The following is a 27963-nucleotide window of genomic DNA, read 5'->3' on the forward strand; positions in this document are numbered from 1 at the left end:
AGTGCTTGGCTACAATCGTTGTTTTTGCAGTGATGGCCATCGCTTGGAGGGGCACTTGTAAGCTTCTTCCCACTCTCGCAGCTCCTCCTCGCTTTGGGCGTTCAATGCCACTCTCCTGTCGGTGTTGTTCTTCTTCCAGCAGCGCTCCCCGGAAGATAATCGAGCCTCCCAACGTTGCCCAGCTTGCCGAAAAAGCTCGCATCACCCTTACCCCTAAGGAGGCAAGCCATCGCTCTCCTTACCATTTAAGCCCCTTTTTAACATCAAGTACATGCTCATGGAAAGACATGTTGAAAACTTTTCCTTTGAGCCAGAATAAAATACACGAAAGCAGAGGCGTTTACCATGCCTTCACATAAATTGCCAGCTTTGCTGGCCTCTCAATTGAAGGGTGCACAAATTTTTGCTGGAGAACGCAAACGTCATGTCTTCCTTTTCTTTTATAGGGACCCTTTATCTTCGACAACCAGAAATACGGCTTTCGTAACAGCTTTTTCCTACTAAATTTCTTCGTATCCGTGACTAGATTCAATCTAGTCAAATTGTGATGGTTTCATCAAACTGAGTATCTTTAGAGCGTCGATAGATACTAGCACAATAAAGAAACCTCTAGTCTCGGAGTCATAGTTAATTTCCCATCCTAAATCCACCCTAAACTTGAAGGGCATGTGACACTTCCTTTTTGTTGATTTTATTGTTCCATTGTCGCTGAAATTTCCTCTTTCATCGATTTGACCTGAGTAGTAATCAATTCCTGTACCTTGGTCACAACCTGTGGTGCAGGCATTGCTATATTGCATTGCTGTAGAACCTCTTGAAGTATTCCCTCATTGCCCTTGCTTTTCATTTCTGAAATTGCCTTCTCCAGAGATGCAATGCTCCGAGTTCTTGCTGTAGGAAATAAGCTCATGTGGATCAATTGGAGTCGTGGCAAAAAGCTTAGTCTTGGGGAACTCCATCTGGTGGTCTATGCTAAGGGATCCCCCTCGCTAAGGCTAACCCCCAGGCTGGGCCAAGGGTTCAGCCCAACCTAGGGTGGGTTTTGCCTTTGCTAGTAGACATGTTAGGGTTCGGCCTAGTAGAAGGGCTAGGGTTCGGCGATGGTGGCGACTAAGGTTAGGTGGTTGCTAGGGTTTGTCGACGGGAAACTCCTCCTCGACTTGTGGGACGACGAACTGTCTAGAGCTACTGGTCGACGGTGATGAGCAGCTGGTGGCTAGGCTTGTGGTGAGGGTCGAGTGACGAATGACGGGCGACGGCTGGTGGCTTGGCCTGAGGGCTGAACGATGACGACGACTGGCTTGAGGGGCTTGACAAGCGATGGGGCTTGAGGGGTGACACGCGAGAGAGAGAAAGAAAGAAAGAAAGAAATTTTAGTAAAGGTCCACGGAAGGCCATACATGGCCTATGGGACACAAAATCATCCGAAAGGAAAATACATCATCAACGATGCGCGAACTAGGTGGCCTCATCGTAATATAGCTAAGATGCCAAAAATGGCTACAAAAATCCTAGATACAAAATGAAATGAAATAGAGTACCAAAAATGCCTAGATACAAAATGTAAAATATGAAATATGAGGAACATCGTCTTCCCTAAGGGGTCTGTGATCCAAAGAAATGATGGAAGTCATGGCCATCGACCATGCCTCCTGCCATGAGTGTGAAGATCTGGGCAAGTGTCAAGTGGGCTGCTGGCGGTGCCAAGTCCCCATGGAGCAATCTCCTCCGAAAATCTGCCATCATCCTTCGTCGTCTAGAAATAAAGCGACGGGTATGGCCTCTGTGTAAGATCATCCTGCGGTGCTGCCGGATCATGTCATATGTACATCCTCGGGATGGAACCATCGGTGCTCTCTGGCAAGACGGGCTATCTCTGTGCTCATGGTCCTGCGCCTCGTCCTGCTCCTCATGAATAACCAGGTCTCTGGCAGGGATGCGACGGTGCTCTCTGAGGAATCTCTCTCTGTATCTGGTGATCTCCCTGATGAACAACGCTAAGCAATACTGATCCTCATACTCCATAATCCGAGAGAGAGATCCAAATCCGTGCCCAAATAAACAGTGAAATCTGCCACGGATCTCATAATATAAAGGGCATCTGCAAACAAAGTGCTCCTCAGTCTCCACCTCCCCCATAGTGCAACAAGGGCATATCCTAGTCTCTCGCCTGGGTCTATGTCCGGTAGCTGTACGACGCATCCTGCCGGCCTCAACGTCTAATCTGTGGGAAGATACCCTGAGCTGGCCCAAGGCAATCCTGAGTGAGTGCGACATATGAACGCCGATATATCCTTGGGATATGATGAAGCCATCCTCTGAAATCCTGAGAAAATGGTCACGATATGTGGCCATCTTCGTAGGAAGCTCCGTGGGATGAACCCAAGTGCGAAACGTGTGTAGCTGCAACAAATCTGCCCTGATAACCTAACTGAGCTCATGTCGAGTGAGAGGGAGGCGAGGGGCATCTATGCTGTATCGAAATGGTGGCAGCCTATCCATATCCAAGCCCAACGAGGTGAGCCATGTGGAGAGTGTGTGGTACCAACAAAAAGTATGACCTCTCTCCGCTAACATCTGCGAGGATGTCAGTGCTAGCCACGGTAATCGTGCTCTGCCTGCTGCTGAGTCTCCGAGCGCCTAATCCTATGCAAGTGTGTAACTGACTGAAATGCTGCATCTAGCGCTAGGGGTGTAGCTCCAAACTCTGCGAACATAATCTGATGCGGTACCGTGGGCTTCGCTCTGATCAATCTGGAGAACATAATCTGATGCGGTACCATGAGAGAGAGAGAGAGAGAGAGAGAGAGAGAGAGAGAGAGAGAGATGTATTACTGCCTTTGGGAGGCCTCCTGGGCTATGAGACAAAGTACAATCATAGAGTAACTCATACAAGCTATTGTGGGATGAAGCAAAGGGCATGCTAAGGCCCTTTGCAGAGTACTATACTAAACTAAGCTCAAAAATCAAAACTCAAGACTAGTACTCAATCTCAGAGTTGAAATACGTTATCTGAGAGAGAGAGAGAGAGAGAGAGAGAGTCTCCCTTGAAGTGCAGGTGAGAGTGTTGAATCCCACCAAGTCAGCCACCATGTGGGAGCACATCAACAAGCTTAGGCACTTCAGTTGGAGGCTCTCTAGGCAGGAAAGGAGATCTTATGCAAGGATGTGGCCATCACACTATTCTCTCATCTTTCAGCCTAGTATTTTCTGGCGTATTGTCTACTCTCTCTCCCTCCCCTTTGCTCACTCTCCGTCCCTCAGCGCTCAGCCCTTCGTCGCTGATCTCCGTCAGCCCTCCATTCCTGCATTTGGTTGCTTCGTTCGTCAGCCCCTCCGCTCCTTCATTTGTTAGCCCTTCGTCAGCCCGTCAGCCCCTTACAGTTCACCAGCTTGTTAGCCTGTTAATAGCCCACCAGCCCATTAATGGCGTAAGGCCCGTCAGCAGCAGTGCGAGTTTCGTAAAAACTTGTCAGCAGCACCAGCAACCTCTCCTTCGTCACCTAACCCCGTGTCACATAAACCTGTGCACTTGGGTGCAGTGTGACACACTGGCTACATCGACAAAATGCAAATAGTTCCTATGATAGGATATTCTGTCGTATGCCGTGACCCCATTGTGAGCCCTTGTCCAGGGACAGTCACGCACGGGCTACATAGGTTAGTCTCTCAGCCTTAGGTCAAGTCAGATAGTTAGTCCTTGTTCACTAGTACCCACTGGAGAACAGTACGGTAGTGTTTCCGTCTTAGGGTTCTAGGTAGGTCTAGGTGTCAGCCCAGAAAAGCCCCCTCAGGGCTGAGCCAATGAACTCCCATCAAGTGAGAATGGCCTGGGGAAAGGGCTGCCTTTATAGGCTGCCCTGTGCCCCTCCCTCCCTAGGCTGCCATTTATGGAGCAAAGGGCCAACCAGCCAGCCCAAACCAACCGACTAGAAGTGAGCCAGTTTGGGGCTGGTTGGCTCACCCCACAGCCCCATATAGAAAGGGGGGCCTGCAGCCCTCATTCCTCATTCAGTTCCAGCCTCATCTGCTCCTCCAGGTGCAGCTCCCCTCCAACCCTTTGTGCAGCCCCTATGCACTCCAGAACAGACCCTGACAGCAGCAGACTTCAGCAGTCCAGATCAGCCTGCCTGGAAGGTGTACATGCAGCACTACAGTCGGGGGATTTGGAGTAGCAAATGGAGTAAGGTTTGGGTCCTGTTTCATCAGCTCGTTAAGTTCTCTTTTGCAATTTGCACAGCTCACTTCTCAGCTTTATCTCTTAGTCATATCTCAGCTCTCTCTCAGCTTCTATTACTCTCAGCTTTCACTCTCTCACTCTTGCAGTAACCCTGCATTCCACTGGACAGAACAAGCCTCTTCCTTGCCTTGCAGACGTGCCCTACATTGTCAGTGTGGACTTATCAAGGTCTCGGTTTCGGTTGGAGTTGCCTGTCAAGTCGTCGGGTCTGCAATACGTGTGCACAGTGTACCCTTCAAAAGTGCGTTTCCGTGCTCTCTCGAAGAGTGTTAGTTGTATCTTTCAGTTCTCCAAGTATTGAAGCAAATTCTCCCTTGATTGGGGGAGGGGGCCCTCAGTGGGTACAAGGACCCAATCGGTTGTCGTCTCTATTCTCTCTCTACCCTCATCTCCTTTCTCTCTTTATGGTGCATAAGTATAATTCCTTGCTAAAGGTTTAAAGAAGGTCTCGCTGTGATTACATGATGAGATAATGGTTTCATGTTACACTCCGATTTGGGCTGAAACCCCTAGCCCAGTTGGGGGGTTAGCTCAGCAAGGGGTTGCAGGAGACATGGCCAGTAAAGCTTGGCCCAACCTCTCTTCCCGCACGTCTTTCTCAAAAACCCCATCAACTCCAACAGATCCTTCCAGCAGGGCGAAACCTGCCACAGTTGCAGCTTGAACACCCTCTCCTTATGCACATATATATGAGAGAGGTCTTTTTGGCTGCCCCATTATTGGATATCATGCACATATTGTTTCTTACAAGATCAGGTGAGAGAGCTGAGGACACAACTGACAGATTGTAGTGGGAGATAGACTATCCTCACTCTCTCTCCTGCTCAATACTAATTGCAACTGCAAGATGATGCACTCAATACAGAAAGTGTTGCTGTGGATATGAGTGAGAGAATCAGAGGGAGAGAATGTAGTGGACCTCCAAAGAGGGAAATAGATACAATTGAATAATGAATGCCCAAAGGGTTGAACAACTGTATGAAGGGGCTGAAACCCTCACTGCCAAAATGGAAGACTAGACTACCTAGAGGAGGTGAATCCTCACTAGATCCTTGAAGAGGCTGAGGCTACCTTGCTGGTCTGCTGCGGGGAGGCCTGGGCTCTGCTCCTCTGAAGGCTTAAAGGCCTGAGAAGTGGATGAAGAATGAGGGCCAAAGGCTGCCCTTTTATAGGCTGATAGGTCAGCCTGGCCGAATTGGTCAACACCGATCGTTGACCAGGTCGGTCAAAAAGGCAATGTTGGCAAAAAGGTCAACGCGTTGACTGTTGACCAATAAGTCAACTTTGTGTTTTTGACCTGCGATGACGTGGCATTGATTATGTGCTGATTGCTGGCTGCGTAGGTCTTCTTGCATGGCTGTACGGATGCTTGTGTGACCATTGACCTGGCTGCCTGCATTGGCATCAACTAGCATGGCCACGGGTGTGTGGATGCTCGTGATATTCCCCTCTGATGAAACTCGAATTAGGGTATGAAAGGGGCTTCCTGTCGTGCTGCTGAGTGCCTGTGTACCCACCTTGAGATCTTCAGAGTGGTTGAAGCTACCTGCATGTTGCTCTCTATCAGCTGCCCTGGAAATGCACCATTCAAGGTCATTGGTTCCATTGGCGTAAGAGGCAACTCTTTTGAGCTGCTGTGGTGTAGATGATGTCCTTGGAACTTCCTGAGTCTGCCAGGATGTGAGAATGGGAGAGAGAGAGCAAATGAGAGCAAGAAGCAAGAGAGAGTGAGAGCTGAAAGCTTAGTTGCAAATAGATGAGAGTAAGAGAGATACAACTGAAGGAGTGAGATAAGGTTTTGTCCTAGTGACAAAACCTTAGTAGTTACTAACCATAGTTAGTGGACTAACTGCGGTTAGGGGGGAAAACCTCTTAAAGAGGGAAAAGTGCCCCTAACTAGCTTATTAAATTACGTTGGTCACTGCTGAATTATATCTATAATTCTAACACCCCCTTGCAGTGCCAATGTCATGTACAAGGATGATTTATCACCAAATGGATATAAGTTCAGGGCACTGCGAAATGCCTCAGACTTTTCACGTGGAAGTGCTTTGGTGAAAATATCTGCAACATTTGTCATGTGTGGACACAAAGATCATACTGATCTCTCCTGCATGCAACTTCTCTATGACGTAGTGATAGTGAACCTCAGTGTGCTTCGTGCGAGCATGAAACACTGGATTCTTTGCCACTGCAATGGCACTCTGACTATCAGTGAGAATTGGAGAAGGACCCTCCAATGACAGATGAAGATCAGCAAATAGACGGCATAGCCAGACACATTCAACTGTTGCTGTGAAAGCTGCCCTATACTCAGCTTCACATGATGAGGTAGCCAGTGTAGATTGTTTCTTGCTCAGCCAGGAAATGCAAGCTTTACCCAAAAAGAAACAATTGCCACTAGTGGACTGCCTAGTGTCATAATCACCAGCCCAATCTGAATCACTGTAGGCATGCATCTGCAAGTCACCCCCCCTGGGAAATAACAAGCCAAAAGACTTCGTGCCCTGCAAATAACGGAAGATGTGCTTAACTGCCTGCCAATGCATAGTTTTTGGGCTGTGCATATACCTGCTCACCTGAGATACTGCAAACTGAATATCAGGTCTAGTGTTACAGAGATAAATGAGGCATCCAACAGCCTGACTGTAAAACGTGGCATCAACTGATTCTCCTGCATCATGCATTGTGAGTTTCAGCCCCAGCTCCATGGGAGTGGCTATGGGCTTACAATCATGCATGTTAAATCTGTCCAAGAGTTTCTGCACATACTTGGACTGAGACATAATAGTGCCACGTCTCTCTTGAGAAAACTGGATCCCCAAATAAAAGTGAAGCAGGCCCAAATCTGACATGTCAAAGTTGGTCTGCAAATCAGCTTTGAAATCTGCAATATTATCTTCATTGGACCCTGTGAGCAGTAAGTCATCGACATAAAGAATGATGACTAAAATTTCCCCCCCATCCTTCTTGATGTAGAGGGTGCTCTCAGTAGGACTATTGTGCAGCCCCTTGCTGGTCAAAAAGGCACGAATCTTGGCATACCATGCACGGGGGGCCTATTTCAGCCCACACAAAGATTTATTCAGCTTGCATACCTGAAGTGCATTTCCTGAAATTTCAAAGCCTGGAGGTTGTTTGACATAAACCTCTTCCAACAAGTCTCCATTTAGGAAGGCTGTTTTAATGTCCAACTGATGAACATTCCACTCAAAATGTGCAGCCATTGCATTAACAGATCGGATGGTGGTCATCCGGGATGTAGGAGCAAAGGTCTCCTCATAATCTATGCCCTTTTTCTGAGCATAGCCTTTGGCAACCAGCCTTGCCTTGTATGTGTCAATGGAGCCATCTGGCTTCCGTTTCACCTTGAAAACCCATCATGTACCAATGGCATGTTTACCTGGTGGCAAGTCTGCGACATCCCAAGTGTGATTTTTTTGAATGGACTTGCAATTCATCGTGTATGGCATTCATCCAATGGACATTGTCCTTTGCTTCTTCGAATGTTGCAGGCTCCTCCTCATCGAGAAGAGTACCTGCATATGCTGATTCCACTGAATTAGCACCTTCCATGTGCCTTACTACACTGCGAGTCCTACCAGGTAATGGAGCATCAATCTTACTCTCCCTGAGAGTCTGTAACAGCCAGTTTGGGACTGTTTTTGCTGCATGTATGTCTGCAATTTCTTGCTGAACCAAATGTTCCACTGCCTGTGGAGGTGGCAAGATATCCTGTGGCTGAACTGGAGCATCGGAAGGTGGGTGTTTGCATCATAAATATCAGCAGGGGAACCCAAGGCAATGGGTAGCAACCCCTCAAAAACATTCTCTGAAGAAGAAGGCATATGAAATTCAGCCTGAGTGTGAGCTGAATTTTCTGCAAATATCACATCTCTACTGACAATGATCTTGCGTGTAGCAAGATTGTAGAGATGGTACCCCTTGCTTTCTGCACTGTACCCAACAAATATGCACTTAATTGCCTTATCTGACAACTTATGCCGAAATTCAACTGGCACATGAGCATATGCAAGGCATCCAAAGACACGGAAATGATCCACTGAAGGCTTTCTCCCATTTCAGACTTCATAGGGAGTTTTTGTTTTCAAAGCCTTAGTGGGAGACTGATTTAAGATGTAGTTGCCACACATTAGACCTTCAAGCCAGAATTTGTGAGGCATGTGTTTGCTTTTCAGCATACATCTGTCCATCTCCATAAGAGTTCTATTTTTCCTCTCAGCTTTGCCATTTTGCTGAGGGGTCAGCCTCACTGTGAGCTGATGCACATTACCCTTGCCTTTCAGAAAAGCATCAAAATCTGCAGACAAGTATTCCCCACCTCTATCTGTGCGCAATGTCTGTATCTTGAGTCCAGATTCATTTTCAACCATGGCTGAAAAGTGTTTAAACACCATGAACACTTCTGATTTGCACTTCAGGCCAAAGACCCAAGTGAAATTGGAGTAATCATCAATAAAAGTAACAAAGTAGAGATGACCACCCAATGATGGAGTCCTCATGGGACCATAGACATTCCTGTGTATAAGCTGTAATTTTCGGACAGTTTTAACCGAACCATCCTTTTTGAAGGGGAATCTGTGCATCTTGCCTAAAATGCACCCTTCATAGGCATGTGGAGGAGGTATCTCAAGAGGTAGCAATGCATCAACCATAGAGTGCTTCTGAAGTGTCATCAAGCTGTTGTAATGCATGTGGCCATATCTGGCATGCCATAACTCTGCATTCTGCATGGCAGCAGTAGGAGTAGAAATTGCAAGAGCATGGGCTGCTCTTTTCTCAAAAAGATCAAGCTGAAAAAGCCCACGCAGCAGAGTACCAGATAATCTCAAGGCATAATCATTTTCTCTGTCTCGGACAGCACATTTGTCATCCTCAAAGATGACCTGAAATCCAGCCCTGTTAAGAGTGGACACTGAAAGGAGATTCTTGGTGATACCAGGCACATACAAGACATCTGAAAGTCTGAAAACTGAGCCATCAATGGCGGTAAGCTCAACTTCTCCTGTACCACGTACTGAATATGACGAGTTGTTGGCACAAGTGACTTTAACGGGAGGTGGATGCAAGGAAGTGAAGAGACACTTTCTAGAAGTGATATGCTTGGAGGCACCGCTGTCAAAATACCAAGTATTCAGTGTTTCATTGACACTGAAAGCTGATGCATCCGTGGAAGGGTCATAACTGCAAGTCAAAAAGGCATATGTATCATCATTACAAGTGGCTGTACTATCCCGAGCATTTGGAGCACCCAGCCTAGAATCTGAAATGCAAGATAAAAAGGCATAATCCTATCCAACAAAGTTGGCTACAGCATCCCCACTGTCAGATGCATGAGGAGCTGAATCTGAAACAGCCATACCGGAGCTGTTTTTCTTCTCTTTTGCAAGCCTTTTCCTGCATTCTGCAATGTGATGGCCTGGCTTTTTGCAGTAATGACAAAAACCCTTCTTCTTGGGCTTACTTGCATCATTCTTAGCCTTTTGTGAAGGCTGTCCTGACCCACTGGAAGGCTGATTTACTGATGTCTTTGCCTGTCCCTTTCCTTTTGACTTGAACTTTGAGAGCATAGCTTGTTCACCTGCACGTGAAGCCAAATTTTTCCTGGTCTGCTCTTCCTGAAGCATAAGTCCTATCAACTCATGAAAAGTGAGAGGATTTGCAGCCCCCCTCAATGATAAGCTCAGCGAGGTATGAAAGCTGAGATAAGTCTCAGGAAGAGAATTCAAAGTGGTGGTAATCATCTCTGAATCAGGAATAATCTCATCAATGTTCAATAATTGCTATCTGAGATCCTGTAGCTTTGTGAGGTGGACTGACATGGAGTCACCCTCTTCCATATGTGTATTACTTAACTCTCTTTTCAAGAAAGATACCCTTGCATCATTCCGGGCTGCATACATGCTTTCTAAGATATCCCACGCTGCCTTTGAGGTCTTACATGACCGGAGATGCGGAATGATAAATCTTTTCACTGAAAGAGAGATGCATGACAAAGCTAAGGTATCCCATGAATCCCATCTCTTTTGTTCTGGAGTGGTGGCTACAGCTGCACCAACAACCTGTCCTGCAACTGCACCCTGTGCACGACCTCTTCCACCTCCTTGCTGGGGAGGGGTATTAGGTGCCATACCTGCTGGTCGGATCTCATCCCCATTCACATAATCCCATAAATTGCGAGAAATCAGAATATTGCGTACCATAAAACTCCATAGGGAGTAGTTGGTACCATCCAACTTGTCTTCTTGTGAAAGACCACCGAACGGGAAATCATTCGGATTTTGCTGGGCCATATCTGAGAAAGAGATTTTAGTAGATACAAAACTGAATTCCCTTACTGGGAATGAAATGCAAAACTCCCAAAAAACACAGCCAAGCACTGGCTGTAAACGAAACTAAGATTTCTGCACTTGCCCTGTCAGAAATCTGTCCAAGCATCAAAAGCTCTCCAGAATCTGCCAAAAGTGCTGCAAAACACTTCAAGAAAGGCAGTGTGAACTGAAAACTGTCAAATTGCTCTCCCAACACCAAAGCCCCAATTTGTGGCTTGAAATTGCAACTAGAAAGGGGCAAATTTACTAAAAGCCCCAAATCTGCAATTTCTGAACAAAAGCCCCAAATTTCAGATTAGATCTGCAAAAGCCCCAAATTTTGAGTTGAAATTGAGCCAAATTTCACCCAAATAGCTAATCTCCTGCAAAAGCCACAATTTCTTGGCCAATCTTTGCAATTTGCTTGCAATGTGTGCCAAAAAATGGACAAAAGCCCCAAATCTAACAAAATGCCCAATTCACAGGTTGTGCTCAAATCTGTCCAAAGATTGCTCTGCCAAACAATGGCTTCTTGCAAAGTCTACCTGCCAAACGACCAACTTCAAGAGTGCCTGCAGGAAAGGTCAAATGCAACTGTACGACCTGTACAATGGCGACGATGTATGGAATTTAGTGCAGGAGCCGTACGGTCTGTACGGCAGTAAGTATGGCGCAGGTACGTATGGGGCTGCAGGTTGTACCGCGCCTGTGTACGGAGCTGTACGACTGCAGGCTGTACATCGATGATACCACCAACGGAACAGATAGTACTGTGCAGGTACGTACGGGGGCTGTACGGCCGTACGTTGATGCAAGTGCTGATACGGCGATGGAGTTGTACCGGCGCACGTGTGAGCTGAGCACAGCTGTATGGAACGGGTACGCACGTAGAGGCTGTACGGACGGGATGTAACAGCAGGAGCACCAACTGTACGGGCACGAGGAGCTTGGGCTGGAGGCAAGAGCTCAACGAGGCTCTGATACCAAATGGCAAATGAGAGCAAGAAGCAGGAGAGAGTGAGAGCTGAAAGCTTAGTTGCAAATAGATGAGAGTAAGAGAGATACAACTGAAGGAGTGAGATAAGGTTTTGTCCTAGTGACAAAACCCTAGTAGTCACTAACCATAGTTAGTGGATTGACTGCGGTTAGGGGGAAAAACCTCTTAAAGAGGGAAAAGTGCCCCTAACTAGCTTATTAAATTACATTGGTCACTGCTGAATTATATCTATAATTCTAACACAGGATAAGGACCTTCTGACCACCGACCTGTCCATAAAACTGAAACATATTGGGAAACTGACAAGGCTCCCCCTTTTGCTGAGCTTCAAGCTCCTAGATGACTACGGAGGTTGTCCCTGTAGTCTGTAGTGCATCAAGCTCCTCAATGACTATTGAGGTTGTTGAAGCTGTTGTTGAACCACTTGATGCGGCTCCTGCTATTAGAAGCTTCTGGTAATGCGGGCAATCTTTCTTATTATGGCCCGGCACATGACAATGGAAGCATCGGTTTTCCTTGGCATAGAGTGCTCGTGTCGCTGTATCCAAGTACCTGCCATAGCCGTTGTTGTCCTTTGCCATCCAGCTCTTCTTCTGCTGTCCATTGCCACCGTCAGCTGGCGTGGAATCCTTGGACTTCTTATTGTTGACCTGCTTGGATCCTTGACCCTTGTGCATGAGCTCAAAATTCTGAGCAAGCTCATATGCACACTCATAATCCCGTGGCTTGAAACTTCTGACATACCACTGGATGTCTGTACGCAGCCCATGGAGAAATTTGCTCAACTTCTGACTATCCTCCACCTGCAACTGTATAAACACTTGAGTGTATGCATTGGCATAATGATTCACCGTCTTAGTGTCTCCCTGGTGTAGCTCATAGAACTGACTTTGGAGCCTGTCTAGGTACTGCATTGGTAGGAACCGTAATCAAAGATCTTTCGAGAATTCTATCCACTTGTAGAAAGGTGGCTCCTCATCTGCATCATAGTGGTCCTTTTGCCACTTGAGCCACCAGGTGACTGCCTTGCCTGTGAGGTGCATGGATGCTAGGATGCATCGCTCATTGTCCTTCGTAGGCATCACTAAAAAATAGCTTTCAAACTGATTGAGCCACGAAGTCAACACTAAGGGTTCCTGCTTACCATCGTACCGTGTGAAGTTGAGCTTCCTCAGAAAGGAAGGCTTGGTTGGAGGTGGAAGTCTCTCCTTTTCTGCCCCCTGTGGTCGGAGTAGAGAAATGAGAAGTTGCCGATCCCATTCTTCCTTCTCTTCTCGAGCAGTACGTTCTCGGAGCTCCTTGGCCTCCTGAGCCTCGCGGTCCCGAAGCTCCTTGGCTTCCCAAGCCTCTCGATCGTGTTCGTCTTTTGCTTCCCGAATGAGAGAGAATTAGAGGGAGAGAATGTAGTGGACCTCTGAAGAGGAAAATAGATACACCTGAATAATGAATGCCCAAAGGGCCGAATACAATTGTATGTAGGAACAAAATACAAAAAAAATATATATAGGAAGGAACAAAATACCCAAAAAAAAAAAAGGATAACCCTTTGTCTCATGAAAGAATATGAAGCTCTGATACCAATGTAGCGGGAGATAGACTATCCTCACTCTCTCTCTTGCTCAATACTAACTTCAACTGCAAGATGATGCACTCAATACACAAAGTGATGATGTGGATATGAGAGAATCAGAGGGAGGAGAATGTAGTAGACCTCCGAAGAGGAAAATAGAAACAACTGAAGAATGAATGCCCAAAGGGCTGAATACAACTGTATGAAGGGGCTGAAACCCTCATTGCAAAACTGGAAGACTAGACTACCTAGAGGAGGGGAATTCTCACTAGATCCCTGAAGAGGCTGAGGCTATCCTGCTAGTATGCTGCGGGGAGGCTTGGGCTATGCTGCTCTGAAGGCTTGAAGGCTTGAGGAGTGGATGAAGAATGAGGGCCAAAGGCTGCCCCTGCCCTTTTATAGGTTGGTAGGTTAGCCTGGCTGACTTGGTCAACGCCGACCGTTGACCTTGGTCGGATGGTCAACGCCGACCGAGAGATAGACTATCCTCACTCTCTCTTCTGCTCAATACTAACTGCAACTGCAAGATGGTGCACTCAATACACAAAGTGATGCTGTGGATTTGAGTGAGAGAAACAGAGGGAGAGAATGTAGTGGACCTCCGAAGAGGAAAATAGATACAACTGAATAATGAATGCCCAAAGGGTTGAATACAACTGTACGAAGGGGTTGAAACCCTCATTGCAAAATTGGAAGACTAGACTACCTAGAGGAGGTGAATCCTCACTAGATCCTTAAAGAGGCTGAGGCTACCGTGTTGGTCTGTTGCGGGGTGGGCTTTGCTGCTCTGAAGGCTTGAAGGCCTGAGGAGTGGATGAAGAATGAGGGCCAAAGGCTGCCCTTTTATAGGCTGATAGGTCAGCCTGGCCGAATTGGTCAATGTCGGCTATTGACCAAGCCGGTCAAAAAGGCAAAGTTGACAAAAAAGTTAACGCGCTGACTTTTGACCAAACAGTCAACTCTGTGTTTTTGACCTACAATAATGTGGCGTTGACTGTCTGTTGAGCTTGTGCTGATTGCTGACTGCATAGTCTTCCTGCATGGCTGTATGGAGGCTTGCGTGACCGTTGACTTGGCTGCCTGCGCTGGCACCAGCTAGCATGGCCACGGGCGTGTGGATGCCCTTGACATAGATGCTTAGAATCCAAGTCCTTGAAGGACCTGGTAAGCAGGAGGTAATTAACGAGGCTAAAAAGTCTTGCAAGGATTCCCTAGCAACCCCCCAGTTAGTCTCCACAGTCAAGGATTTGGTTCAAACTGAAATGCAGACAATGAAGCAAGAGGTAATTGTGGAGTTCGAAGTAAAGGTGAATAAAGCTGATATCCAAGAAGAGATTTACGGAACACCCGCCTAGAGCTTTGGTCCCAGTGCGTGCTTTTGATTCTTGCGCTTTGGACACTCATTCTTGGTGTGGCCCCGCTCCTCGCAGTAGAAGCAACATCCTTCCTTCTTAAGCTTCAAGGTACGAAGGAAACGGGCTCGACCATTCTTTGCCTGAGTCAAGTGTTTCTTGGAGGCGTTGTCTATAGACTTCGTCTCCCCGGTACCAATGGTAGACTGGAAGAACTTCCGTTTGTTCTTCCCGCTCGTGTCGGAAACTGTGGTTGCCTTTGCACTGGCCATGGTATTATCATAAATACGCGCGTAATTCATGGCCTCTTGCAACGTGGTACATTTGTTGTTCTTGATGTGCAACTTATACGAATCAGGCAAACCATCCACAAAGAAACCTAACAAGGTCATTGGATCCATCTTTGTAGCTCTGGTCTGCAAATCCCGACACCTTTGAAGATAAACCTCAAAAGTCAAGTTCAGCTTGGACATATCGAGGGCTTTAAGCTTGCCTACGATATCATAGTCGTCCTCCTTCTTCAGAAACTCCTTCGTGAAGACCCCTTCAAAATCTATCCATGTTACAGGCTTAGGTTGGAGTTCCTTTCACCATAACAAAGCCTTGCCTGACATGAAGCCGGCTGCAAGCTGTATTTTCTTGTCATCTGGGTACGGGTGGAACTGGAAGTGTACTTGCCACTTGTGCAACCAAGTGTCAACAACCTCCTTGGTTCGAGACTTCTGATCTCCGGGAAAAGGATTTGGAGTTATGTTCGGACCTAACACTGAAGCCATGGCATCCACATGCGTGAGCGCCTGAACAGTGCTAGTCAGAAGTGTGAGGGTAGTCTGAATCCCTTGGAGTTGCTGCGTCAACCCCGTTTGATTCGCATTAACCTGCTCAAACTTTCCATCAAGAGCAGTGGTGAATTCATTGAAGGCTTTTTGTAATCAGATCGTTGTAGAGACCCTAGTCTTCCTCCGCAGGGTAGTCCAAATCATGATCTCCCATGGCAAACTCAGGATTTATAGAATCAGCCATTTCTGAAATGTGATCTGAAAAGAGTAGCGAACTGAGAGAAGTGACTGGGGGAATCGAAGCTGGAAGGAGAGTGGAGTAGAGAAAAAAACCGTCCTATGAGGAGGTGACGAAAGAAGAGAAGCTGGCCGAGAAGAAGGGGTACAAAGCTGGCGATCAGCTCGTGTAGGTGAACCCAGAGACTCCCTTTGCTGGTCCTGCTGCTGGCTGTACCGTACGGTAATCTGCTGCGAACCGTACCTAGGTGACGAAAATCTGGTAGAGGTGTGGAGAGGTCTTCTTGCGCACTCTTGCCTAAGCTGTGGCTGAGCTTGGGATTTCGTCAGGCTATAAAGGAGACGGTGTAGCTATTCTAGGAAGCTATGCTTTCTAGAAAACCCCACCCTCCCAAACTTGGAGGGTTGATGCTATTTTTAGCATGCACACCCTCCCAAACGTGGAGGGTCGATGCTTTTTTCGCCCCACCCTCCCAACTTGGAGGGTGGTGCTTTTTTGCACATCAGCCTCCCCGAGCAGCCTGGCCACACCCTGCTCCAGCCTATGGCACACCCCCCTGCCTGGCCGAATCACGCTCCAGCCTGGCGCACCTACCTGCCTGGCCGAATCACGCTCCAGCCTGGCGCACCTACCTGCATCACCTAACCCACTGCGCAGCCTTGACCAAACTCGGAATCCCCTAGGGTTCCTGTCAACCCTTCGTCTACCTAACAGCCCCTCTCACGCCTCTCCTCCCATCCTATCCACTCTCTCCTAGCTACACCCCACACCCTCTCTTACCTAAACCTTCAGCAATCTCGAATTCGTCCTCACTCTCTGCTTCCTACCTTTTCCCTAAATCCTGACCACTTCCCATAACCGATGATCCTAACAAAAACTTTGCAGCACAAATTTCGAAATTAGGGCATACCTGGAGGAACAAATCGTCCAGAATTCTTGGAACAGAAGTTCCTACCTCAGGAGTTGGCTCTGATACCAACTGACACGTCCCAGCACTCCTGAAACCTATGATCTGCAAGCAAACACAAGAACACACACACAACGTGAGAAACTGAGCAGGCTGCTCACCACCCAACCATGACATCTACGGGATATGATCCCGAATCCGGAGATGTCCCCTCCGAGCCACGAGCTGAGCTACTGGCACGAACTCCCAACCAGATCCAAACCAGCCTGATGTCCCATACCACCAGGTGGCGTTGTGAAGCCTGGGATCTGCTACTGGGCCTTGGGCTACGCTATGATGCAGGCGCGCGTCCGTGACTCAATCCAGGATCATACCTAGCACCTGGGAACGAAACTTGCTCCCATCGGCTCACTGAGAACTGAACCCCTGGGCCCCTTTTATAGACTCGAGCCCCAAGCGCCAAAAATAGTGAAGACCTCTAACTGGTTCGTACCCTTGCCACTCAACCCGAGAATCAAGCCTGCCTAGCTCTAAGCCTCCCCAGGCTACCTGAGCTAGTCTTGTGTACCCAGTACACGTCAGATACCAATCCGTGCACATGACAGTATTGTTGTTGAACCACCTTCAGACCTTGCCATGTGACATCGTAGCTGCTTCTGGTAGGATTCCAAGCTCTGCCATGACCTGACCAGTGGCAAAGAGATTCAGAATCGACCCTAGATGGCTGCCATGTGGACGAGTCACCATGTGGCACCTTGGCCATCATGTGGTTGATAGACTGCTGTCTGCCTACAGTGTGGAGATGTGGCTGGTTTGCCACTTGTCAGCTGTTTGCATGTTGACTGCTCGTGGCCCACTTCTGGCTCGTTTGTTGCTTGGCATTGTGCTTGGCCTGCTAGGGTCTACATAATTGCATTCTTCAAAATTCACACACTTTCTCAATCCTTTCATTATGAGCCTTGCATTCATCTTAAATTTAAATGATTATCAAGCAATATATAAGCGTTTTGCAATCATAGTAAGTTTTGGTGGGAAATAGTTTCCTAATACCTAAATCCCTCAGCACAGGGTGACTCATTGAGAACTCATGTATCTACTCTCACCGCTATTTGCTTTGTTGCCCTTAAATGAGAATGCATACTAAAACATTTTTTGTTGGAACTAGCAATAGGGATTTGATGCTATGGGCATTTATATTGGATTTGTTTAGCAACTACAAAATCTGCTAGAAGTTAATTCTGAAACATTTTCAAATAATTGGAAGGTTTTTTCATTTGGTATTTTTTTAAAATTGAAATGTCTTTAATATTAACATTGATAAGAAAGTCTGATATTGTTCCATTATTCTAGGAATTGTATGGTTTCTTGTTTCAATTTGTTATTCCTTTTTCTTCTGCATCTCTCAATTAATCTTTTTTATGCATTTACACTAATATCACTCCTGTTTTTTTCCCTACTCTGAAGATCGAGGATTTTCACCCAAAACTGGAGCAGCTTATTGATTGGTAAGACATCTTATTGGGTGCTTGTGTGCACTATGTATGTATGTTTTTGCTTTTAGAGACAATTTTGTTTGAGATCATACTGACCTTGCCCAGCAGTTGTTAAGTTCTGTTTTTAAATTCACATAGGGTTGTTTATTTGTTAAACATCCATAGGTGTCTTGCAAGCTTCATTGAATGCATGAAAAGAAATGAAAAGTGACTCAATCTATGTGCAAGGGAAGGCTCTCGTGAGTAAGTACCACGATTTTGTCACATGAAGCGATATAACTAAATACTAAAAAGGTAAAAGGCTATGAAATGAGAGCAAGAAGAGGTCAAATGATTGAATTCGCATATTGCCGATGACCTTTTGCTCTTTGTTAATCAAAATCTTTGGTATGGCTTATCTTGAAAGACAAATTACCAGAACGATGCTACCTTGTTGAGAAATTTGAGTATTTAAAGGTGTTTCTAGTCAGATAGCACGAACCAACAATTCCCAGGGAGATGGCGGGCCAGGGTTCGGAGCCAGAGGCACGACAGATCTGCTAGTGTGTTGATGCACATATGAGGCTTTGGGGATATTCCCTCCATATTCACCAGACGAAGGACATTGCTGACAAAGGTGACAGTGGAGAGCCACAACTAGGAGACCATAGCGAACCATGCAGATTGACGGATGTTAGCGCTTTGTCATGGTTTTCATGCCACCGCAGCTCCATTCACCGTCACAGCCTATCTCTGCCAAGATCCTCTTATCAATTCTTAGCCGCCTGGTGGACTTGGTTCCTCCGACAGCATACAGAGGACCACTAGATTGATACCACATTGCAGATTTTCCCTCCTTTCCATGAGTTGAGATATTCAGCATTTGTGTTTGTGTTTGTATTTGTCTTGGGTGTAGATGACCACTTAGTGGCTTCACCCCTATTCAGCTCATTGTATTTGGTTTTTATAGTCTCATAGACCTTTTGTTCTTTCGAAGAGTTTAATAATCTCTCTCTCTCTCTCTCTCTCTCTCTCTCTCCACACACACACACACACGTGCACACACAAAAAACATATGTGTGTGTGTGTATGATTAGATTGATAGACAAATTGATGTATCTACACACACACACACACACACACACGCTTGCACGTGCGCACACAGACACAAACACACATGTATGGACACATCTATATGTCTATTAATCAAATCATATAGACATACATGTTTTGTGTATAAGCATGCACATGCATATGTGCACGAGCGCGTGTTTGTGGAGAGAGAAGATCAAAAATAGGGAAAGACATCCACTAAAGAGTGCTCATAGAATCGAATGGTACGAGCATGATACAACGACCAGAGAGCCCAATAGCGATCTTCTTTATATCGGTCACTCTAGGATGCTCATCCCCTTGTAGACCCTCCTCTGGCCCAGTTAGAAGTCTTTTATTATTGCTTCGAGTTTTGAGAAGTAGCTGTTCCACTTTGGATGGCGACGAATGTTTTTCTTCTACTTAACCAAAAAAAAAAAGTGTGTGGAGAGAGAAAGAAATACGGTGAAGCCACTAAGCTATCATCCATACCCAAGACAAATACAAACACAGACACGAATACTAAATATCTCAATTTAGGAGGGGGGTAAATATCTGCAGTCTGGTATCATTGTGGCGGTCCTCTGTTTGTTGTCTGAGGAACCAAGTCCACCAGGTGGGTGAGAATGGATGAGTGGATCTTGGTAGAGAGAGGCTCCGTGCATGCATTTTTGTATACCTATACACACATAATGTATACATGTGTGTGTGCGCAAGCGCGCGCGTTTGTACCTCTTCGACAACAGGTTTTTTTGTAGCGAGTGCTGCCAAGTGTTCTTCCCTCTGGGAAGCTCTTGGCCCGCAGACATATTGCTCCAGGTGTTTGGCTCCACGGAAATCTGTGCCTCATTTTCTTTGGCACTGTCCACATACATTTCTTTTGCTTCTTTTTAGACAATTGTAGGAAAGTCTCCATCCTCCCCAAGTCATCTCGTGCTTGCTGATTTTCAGAGCCATGTCTACAAATGAGGAAGGCTTTTCCAATTTGCACTCATACATTGCCTCAAATAGGCTCATCCCGATGGAGAGATGCTTGGTGTTGTTGTGGCAAAACTCGTTAAGTGCAAGCCATTTATCCCTCGAGCTCTAGGTGTCATTGCAAAAATGCCTCAAGTTTCTTCTACCCATTTGTTCATCTTTTCAGACTGACCATTGCTAGGAGTGAGTAAAGTACCCGCTCCTAGAAATGACCCATAAGTTTGCATCTCTATCACTAACAATTTTTTGAGGAAATCCATGATGCTTAAGCAGGTGATCAATGCACTTCTAGACAGTGTGTGATGTTGAATATTGGGCCTTGGTATGTATGAAATGGGCTTCTTTTGTCAGCCTGTCCACCATTACATAGATGCTGTCCCATCCTTTATCTGTACAAGGCAGCCGCGTGATGAATCCATGGCTATGTGTGTCCATTTACCCTTTGGAATGGGTAATGGATGCAATGAATCAGCTGGTAGTTTGCTGTCCACTTTAATTTACTGACATGGCAAACGTTCAGCAACACCTTTCACTACAATCTGTCCATGGACCTTTCCAAAAGTGCCTTATGTCATATGTCTTCATGACGCTTATATGACTTGCCATAGGGTAAGAATGCATTTCCCTTAACACCAGCTAGTCTAGAACCAAACAGAATTTGTTTCAGAACTACAACAAACCATTATGCAATTGAAGTTCAAGATGATCCTGATATGAGGGCTTGTTGGAATAGGACTAGTCACCTCCCCACTTGTGACCCCCATATGGGGAGTGCATCGGGGGGTTGGACCATATAGTACTAATAGACATGGGGCTGCCACATGGGGCAGCACATGAGCTGTCATATGGGCAGCAGAGAGAAAGGACAGGTACCTGGCATAGGAGATCCACTATGGAGGGCAGATCTGAATCCAGATGCTGTCCACACGTGGAGAGAACAGAAATGCACAGGTTAGCAAATGTTATGGGACCCTAGGGGCATGGAAATGAGGCAGGCCTATCTAGGCTAGTGGCAGCCAGCCACGTGGCTAGGCAGGGCCAGCAAAAACCTTGCAAATGAGCCCCCAGAGGGGTATTTAAAGGCTGCAATGCGGGGGTCGGTTGGGAGCCTGTTTGGGTCAGTTTTGGGGTAGGCCATTTTAGGGAGGGCTTCTGCCCTATAAAAGGGAGGCCCCTTGGCCTCATTTCACCATCACTAATCCAAGAGCAGGAAGGAGCAGCAGGAGGACCATCCTTGGGCCTATATATAGGAGGTGATGGTGACCTACAGAGGGCTGCAGACTTAGCTCAAGAAGCTGCCCACCTAGGCTGCGTTTTCGGACAGCAAGGTGGAAGAGATCCTTTGGACGGAGAGTTTGCATAAGCTTAGTAGAGCGCGATCTAGAGATGCCAGGCATATAGTAGGAGAACCTTTTTGGTATGTCTAGTTTGTGGTCTGACGGAAATATATAAGAGTTGCTTCTATGTTGTCTTTGAGCACAGTCTATTTGCCAGTCTGCACATGCATGAATGGATCTGGAGTACACACATAGTTCTAGTGAAACACTTCCGTGTGTAATCCCTGGGCCCATCTATCAGTCTTCCATTGCGGGATACCCTTTTTAGGGATTTCATTCTAAAAAATGGTTCCTGTATTTGATTTCTGCATGTACTCTTTTGCCATGTATCCAATCCTAGTAAATTATAGAAACTGTAGGTAGTGTGCAAGCCCACGACCTAGACAAGGCATTTGCAACCACATTTTCTTTCCGCTTTTTATACTGAATGTCAAACTTATAGGACTGCACCGATGGCAACCATCTCTTTTGCTTGGCTGATAGGTTGGGCTGCGTAAGGAAAATAATAGTGTTCTATGATTAGTTTTGACTTTGATTTTGCTCCCATACAGGTAGGTAGTGATGCTGCTTTTTGAAGTCATGTTAGATGGCCAACATTTCCAGATCATAAACATGGTAGGTGAGCTCTTTGGCATCCAGTTTTTTGCTTTCAATATATATCACAACATTCTCCTACCTTTGCCACTAACATTTTCCTCCACAAGCACTGGCTGTGAGAAATCAGGGCATACCAACATAGGGGCATTTGTGATTGCAAATTTTAGGTCTTCAAGACTCATTTGCGCTTCTTTTGACCACAAAAGGCATCCTTCTTCAAGAGGTCCTTTAATTCTTTTTAATGCTATATAGAATGGTCCTTTAAGATGAGCATGGGCTTTTTAAAGGGAGATTTGGTTGATTGAAATGTTCGAAACATTTACAACCCATGTAAAAGTAATTTAATGTTTTTATGCCATCGATAGTGGGTAGTTAACTCTTTGACACAATGCTATTTTCAGGTGTGGGCAGCTTCAAGAAGTGGACTTGGACAATGTCTCACCTTTTATTCGATTAGGTAGATATCAGATACCTTCTTCACTTGGTGTGTGATGGTCTACCCCCTGGTCATGTCCTTCCCTTTGTGATTATGTGATAGTGTTGAGTGAAAAATTGTTAAAAATGGCTGCTATTAGGCTTTCACATTTTCTCCAGTTGTCGTTAGCTACTTATTATGGCATATCTTTTTGCAATTCTGATATGTAGATTTTTGTAGTTGCTTGGGTCCTACTCTTATGATGATGAAATGGTTGTGGATCATAGACAATTTTGGAAGCTATGCACTCTTTTTTATATTGTGGACTCGTTGGCATTGGCATTGCTCACAGATGTTGGATGTCAAAGCACACCTCGTTCAGATGTTCCTTCAAAATTCGAGGACAGGTTTTATCTTTTCATGTGCAAGATATTAATTCAATTTAACCATATTATATAGTGTCATGAATATGAGTGCATTGAATATTTTCAAGAGATTACTATGGCTTTATTATGCTAGCGAGATTTCCACTCCCTTATTTTCTACCTTTTTGAACTATAGAACATGTTATCATGGTTTTCCGTAAGCAATTTAACTTCAAAAAATAATATGACCTATAAAGATGGCTGATTATTCCAAGGCCATTATATGGATAGTGCTTTGTCCAAGTACTGGCTTTTTTTTAGCAATTCTTCAATGCTATGCTTTTGGACCCAAAGATCATTTGGGCAACTATAATGCATTTGGTCCCTAAGACTACAAGACCAACGTAGATTGATGCCCACATGCTCTCCTATTCATCCCTTGATCCCATTCTCTCCCAAGTCCGAGGTTCCTATAGGCTAACATCATGACAAGAGGTGGAAGCACAAGACATGATGTATGGTAGGACACTATTTTCCTAAAAAGATTTGGCTGATTTGGGACAAAGACAGAATGCAGCTTTTATACAGAGACATTGAGAGAATCAACCTTTTGAGTTTTGAGGACAATTTTCATGGGAGGGAGATTATTGTATGAAGAATTGTCGTGCCATTCCAAAGGGGATGTTCTTGGCATGCGGAGGTACGGCGTCCAATGTGCAAAACGTTTAGGTAGCGGGGGTGCGTGGGGTTTAGGTGTGTCACACCATGAGAGGCTTGAGCGTACTCAATCTCCATTGCAGAAACATGAGAGTATGTCATTGAGCCTTCACCTCCCCAGCCCCCTGGTTCATCCAACGGTGACAAGCGGTGGAAGCACAAGGTGTGATGCATGGTAGGACCCTGTTCTCATAAATAGATATAGCACATCTGGCACAAAGAAGCCGGTATGCATCGTTTGTACAGAGAAGTTTATAGGATCAAGTCCTCGATTTTGAGTAGAATTTTTATGGATGGAGGCTGTGGTACGAAGAGTTGTCATGTCATTCCCAAGGGGATGCTCTTGGCACATGGAGGTACTCCGTCCAATGTGCAAAGATTCGATCCCTTCTCCATCCTATAGTCATCAATAAGGTTGTTCAAGCGTGTTGATGGAGCAGCAAAAAGAGGGCATAAGGGGCATCCATCGCAGATACATAAGAGTACATCTATTGAGCCTCCACCTTCTTGTCCCCCTAGTTCATCGCATGTATCCACTCCATTCATATGCGTTGGGCTTTCCACTACGATGGTATCCATGGCCTCATGCCAAGAGGGCACATGGGCCCATCACATCTACATCAGGAAACCCACCTGTGGTAAGGAGCTTGCTTTTGACCCATCTTGTATAGTGTAGATCCATTCTTCCACAATAGCTCAGGTAGTTTGTTACTAGGCATCTCTTTCATGTTTGTGACATATCGGTATAGTCTTTTCAAGGCAGAGAACTCCAACATAAGGATGGAGCAAGGAGTTGTGGTCTTGATACCCATATTTCTCCTCAAGAAAGTATTCTGGAATTCGATTTTCTTGATGTTATTCCAGGTGTGCTCCCTCCCCATACCTGCACTCCATAGAGTACGATCTTTGTGAACACTGTGCTGAATAGATAATATCTAAAGTGCCATCTTCAGATGCTCCCTTGATTGCATCTGTCTTCAAAGCATTGTAAGTTGGTCTAGCCAACATGAATTGTTCGTTTAGAAGTATTTGAAGTGTTCACTATATCAATGCTTTGCCCAAGGTATGCAATGTGTGGCAGCTCTTTAGGTTGCAATTATTTAGCTACTATGTAGTCTTTGTCTTTACTACATCAAGAGAGAGTCCACTGTTGTCACAAAACTAATCTAGAATATGCATCAACCTCTAAAGGTCCTCTTGGCTCTATGCAAATAACACTAGGTCATCCATTTACAGAAGCAACATGAGAGTGTATTGCTGCCCAAGGTGAGATCTATCAGTGCCTTCTTCTTGTGAAATTCATAACCGTTGTTTCCAGCTTATGTATGTAGAGACCAAACAAAGTGGGTGAGAGTGGGCAGCCTTGTTTTACCTCCATGTTATTTGCATTAGCCCTTCATGTGGCATGAGTTGACATCTAACCTTCTCATAAAGGTGAGTTACTACTGCTCTACAATTCTTAGGCACCTTGGTATTCTCTGTCCATGCTGATAAACTTTTGCATGGGATGATATCAAAAGCCTTTTTAAAATCCGCATGAAAACAGGCTGAAATGGTGGTGTAGGTAGAAATGCAGGGTCACGTGACAATCGAGAGCTGCTAACTGGTCGCTGAAGTCACACAGCAGGTTGCAGGTGTGCTGGAGCAATGGGGGACTGAGTTGAGCTCTATATTGTCAGTTCCTGACCTCAAACAAATGGCTAAACCATACAACCAAAAGCCACTCCCACCTTGATTTCATCGTGCATCGGGTCGGCGCGTAGTGTTTGGAGGAACTTGGGCTGAGCAATGAGGAGGGGGGGATGCAAGTAGGAGCAAGATATCCTTCTCTGATACATTGTTGCATGCTAGGAGCAATGGAAGGAAGATGGAATGCAAGGTGGAGACAACAAGCTGGCGAAACTGAAGTGTACTTGCAAATGGATAATGAGAAAGTACAAATGGTGGCCTATATAGGGACCAAAACTCAACTTAGGGCTAAGGACTAATTGTCGTAAGTGAACTAGGACCAGATGTCCAATAGATCTAAGTGTCCTATTAGTCCTCACTAGTCCTAACTAGCCTACAAGGCTATACCAGGTTGAAGTGGCAACACTAGGTGCACTTTTCCCTTTTGTAAGGTTTTTCTCCCCTAATCTCAAATTAGAGGTTGAGTTTGTGGGTAAGCTAGTCACCACACATGTTTTTGACATTATTTAGGCTAGGGTTTTGTCTCTATGACTACCCTAGTATTGTGCTTCATTCTTGTTGCTGCAATCTCATTTGAGCTTCCTTCAGCTTCGTGTTCCCTTGAATTCATACTTCCCTTTCCAAGAGAATCAAATGACAACACGAGGACAACTGCAAATGTTTGATTTTGACCATACTTTTTTAAGGTCAATAGCCTGCGAAATTTATGTAACTGAAATAACCTGCAAGTGAAACCCGAGGCACAAGGGAAAAAGTGCCAGAACAGGGCAAGGCAGGCCAACTTCTTTACAGAAAAGCTTGCACAGCAAGTGCAACAAATGCAACAAGTCTAGACTGAAGCAAAAGTCCACTGAAAGAAAAGGTGACTGCACAACTCCTTCCAGAGGGCACCAGACTGTAGAAAAACACTGCTGAACTGCCCTGACCAGTCTGAACAGCAAATAGAGCTGAACTGGACCTGAAAGCTGAGGCAGAAGCTCACGAGTTGAGAAAACTAGTGTCAAAACAGTACGAAATGTTCTTCTGAAGGAAGTTGCTCCACCAAAATGCAGAGAAATGCCTCAAAAAAGATTTGAACAGCTTCAAAATTCACAGAGCTGAGAAATGCTCAAAGACAGGAGTCACCTGAAATGCTCCTTCAGAAAGCTGATTGGCAAGCTGTTGGAGCTCCGACAGTGCAATAATTGAGCTCAGAAATGCTGCATCAGTTATTGTGCAATAGAAATCAGTTCAAAACAACTGAAAACAGCTCATGAAGAATTTGCACAGCAGGGTAACAGCTGTAGGCAGCTCCAGATAGTCATACAGCAGGGCAGAGACTCTAGACGGCTCCAAAAATGATTCAGAAGCAATCGGATTTGCAGAAGAGCTGTTGCAGGTGGTGGCGCAGAGGAAGTCACTTGGGACTGTAGCTCCCTCTTTCATGTGACAAGACTGCTCCCAAATAGGCTAGAATGCACAGGGCAAGGCTGGAACTCAGCTCTGATATCACTGATGTCTCTGTGTGGAAGCAATGGAGCAAAAATTGAAGGAAAGGTGTAGAATGTTGTAGCAGCAGCACACAGGTGCATGCGAAGTACAACTGAAGTAATGAAACATCACTTTGAAGGCTAACCATAAACCCTAGCCTCGTCAACCTTTGGGGCAAAGTTAAGTTATAAGAGTTGACTTTATCCAAATGAACTAGCACTCTGGCACAATAACCTATTAGTACTCAAATGGTGACAAGATGATCAATACTGCTATGTAGGGTTTGAAAAATTGTCCTCTTTCCCGCGGTCTTGGCCCATTTGCTAAGTTTGTGTTCTACAATGGCGCTGAAGAGCTTTGCCATGGCAGAGCCAACCATTATAGTCCTGTAGTTTGCAAGCTGGTTTCTATCCCATCTTTAAAGATGGGCCCCCACCAATTTTCTTGCTGGTCCCGAGAAAACCCATCCAGCATGCCTTGATTGAATAAATCACATATCCATTCTAGCGCTACATTTTCGAACTATTTCAGTAATTCAGAACAAATATTTAATGTGTTTGCAGTCTTCCCCATTGGCTAGCCTCTTCACCCGCTCCATTATGTCTTCCGGACACAATAATTTTTCTCGTGTGTGTCCAAGTTCCCTACTGACTGACATTTGTTTGGTTGCCTTGTGTGTGAGTCTTGCCATAATTGAGCATATCCGAGGCCGAGAAATCCCCCATGATATCCTTTCGTTACCCTTGTGCTTGCCTCCAAAACCTCCGTGGATGAGTAGGACGTATGTGAGCTTGTTCATGTTCTTGCACTATCTGCCCACTTAGATACTACCGAATATGGGTGCACTTGTGAAATGGAATTTTCCTAGGTTTATGCATTCACATCACATTAACAATACTCTAGCCAGTGCAGTTGAAAGAGAGATTCAGCGGGTGTACTTTCTACCTACACAATTGTAGCAAGAATTCAATGTAGGATTGGTTCTCTTGCTTAGTTCAACATTAAGGAGGAAAAACTTAATGCATAGGTTGTTTTGAATGCAGAGAGGCTATGCTGGCTGCCGTACCTGAGATAGAAGGTTCCTATGTCAAGGTACCGAAGATTTTGAACGAGAATATGGAGTGATGTATCAAGTTAAAGAGAGTTGTGATTGTGCAGACAAATACTTTAAAGACATGAATGGATTGCTGAGGGTAAAATGCTATACTTACCCTCATGCAAATGTAATTGTTTTTATATTGATTGTTCTGATCTATGAAGAGCTTAAGTGTAAAATGAACATGCTTTAGGCATCTTGTATGGAAGGGTTTTGCGAGCATGCTTTAGGGCATGAGTTGAGCCTCCAACCATCTTGTATGGAAGGGTTTTGCTTCAATCTGTGAAAAGGTTTAGCCACTTAATTTGATTTCTTCACCT

At 45.5% G+C, this 27963-nt stretch overlaps 1 protein-coding gene across 2 annotated transcripts; it reads left to right on the forward strand.

Moving 5' to 3' along the window:
• LOC147897929 (glutamyl-tRNA(Gln) amidotransferase subunit C, chloroplastic/mitochondrial-like) lies at nt 1-27945 on the forward strand. Of its 2 annotated transcripts, none has more exons than XM_087380611.1 (5): nt 1-221; nt 17880-17920; nt 22293-22348; nt 22594-22713; nt 27591-27945. In XM_087380611.1, the coding sequence occupies exons 1-5, from the start codon at nt 33-35 to the stop codon at nt 27620-27622; spliced, it is 438 nt and encodes a 145-aa protein (XP_087236737.1). In that variant the 5' UTR covers nt 1-32; the 3' UTR covers nt 27623-27945. The 2 variants fall into 2 exon arrangements, with proteins under 2 accessions (XP_087236737.1, XP_087236738.1); XM_087380612.1 differs by having other exon boundaries at nt 22659-22713.
• Nucleotides 27946-27963: the final 18 nt, after the last annotated feature.

Source organism: Dipteris shenzhenensis, chromosome 10 (assembly GCF_047967505.1).
Source record: "Dipteris shenzhenensis isolate YYH24624 ecotype China chromosome 10, Dip_SZ_1.0, whole genome shotgun sequence".
Taxonomy (NCBI): domain Eukaryota; kingdom Viridiplantae; phylum Streptophyta; class Polypodiopsida; order Gleicheniales; family Dipteridaceae; genus Dipteris; species Dipteris shenzhenensis.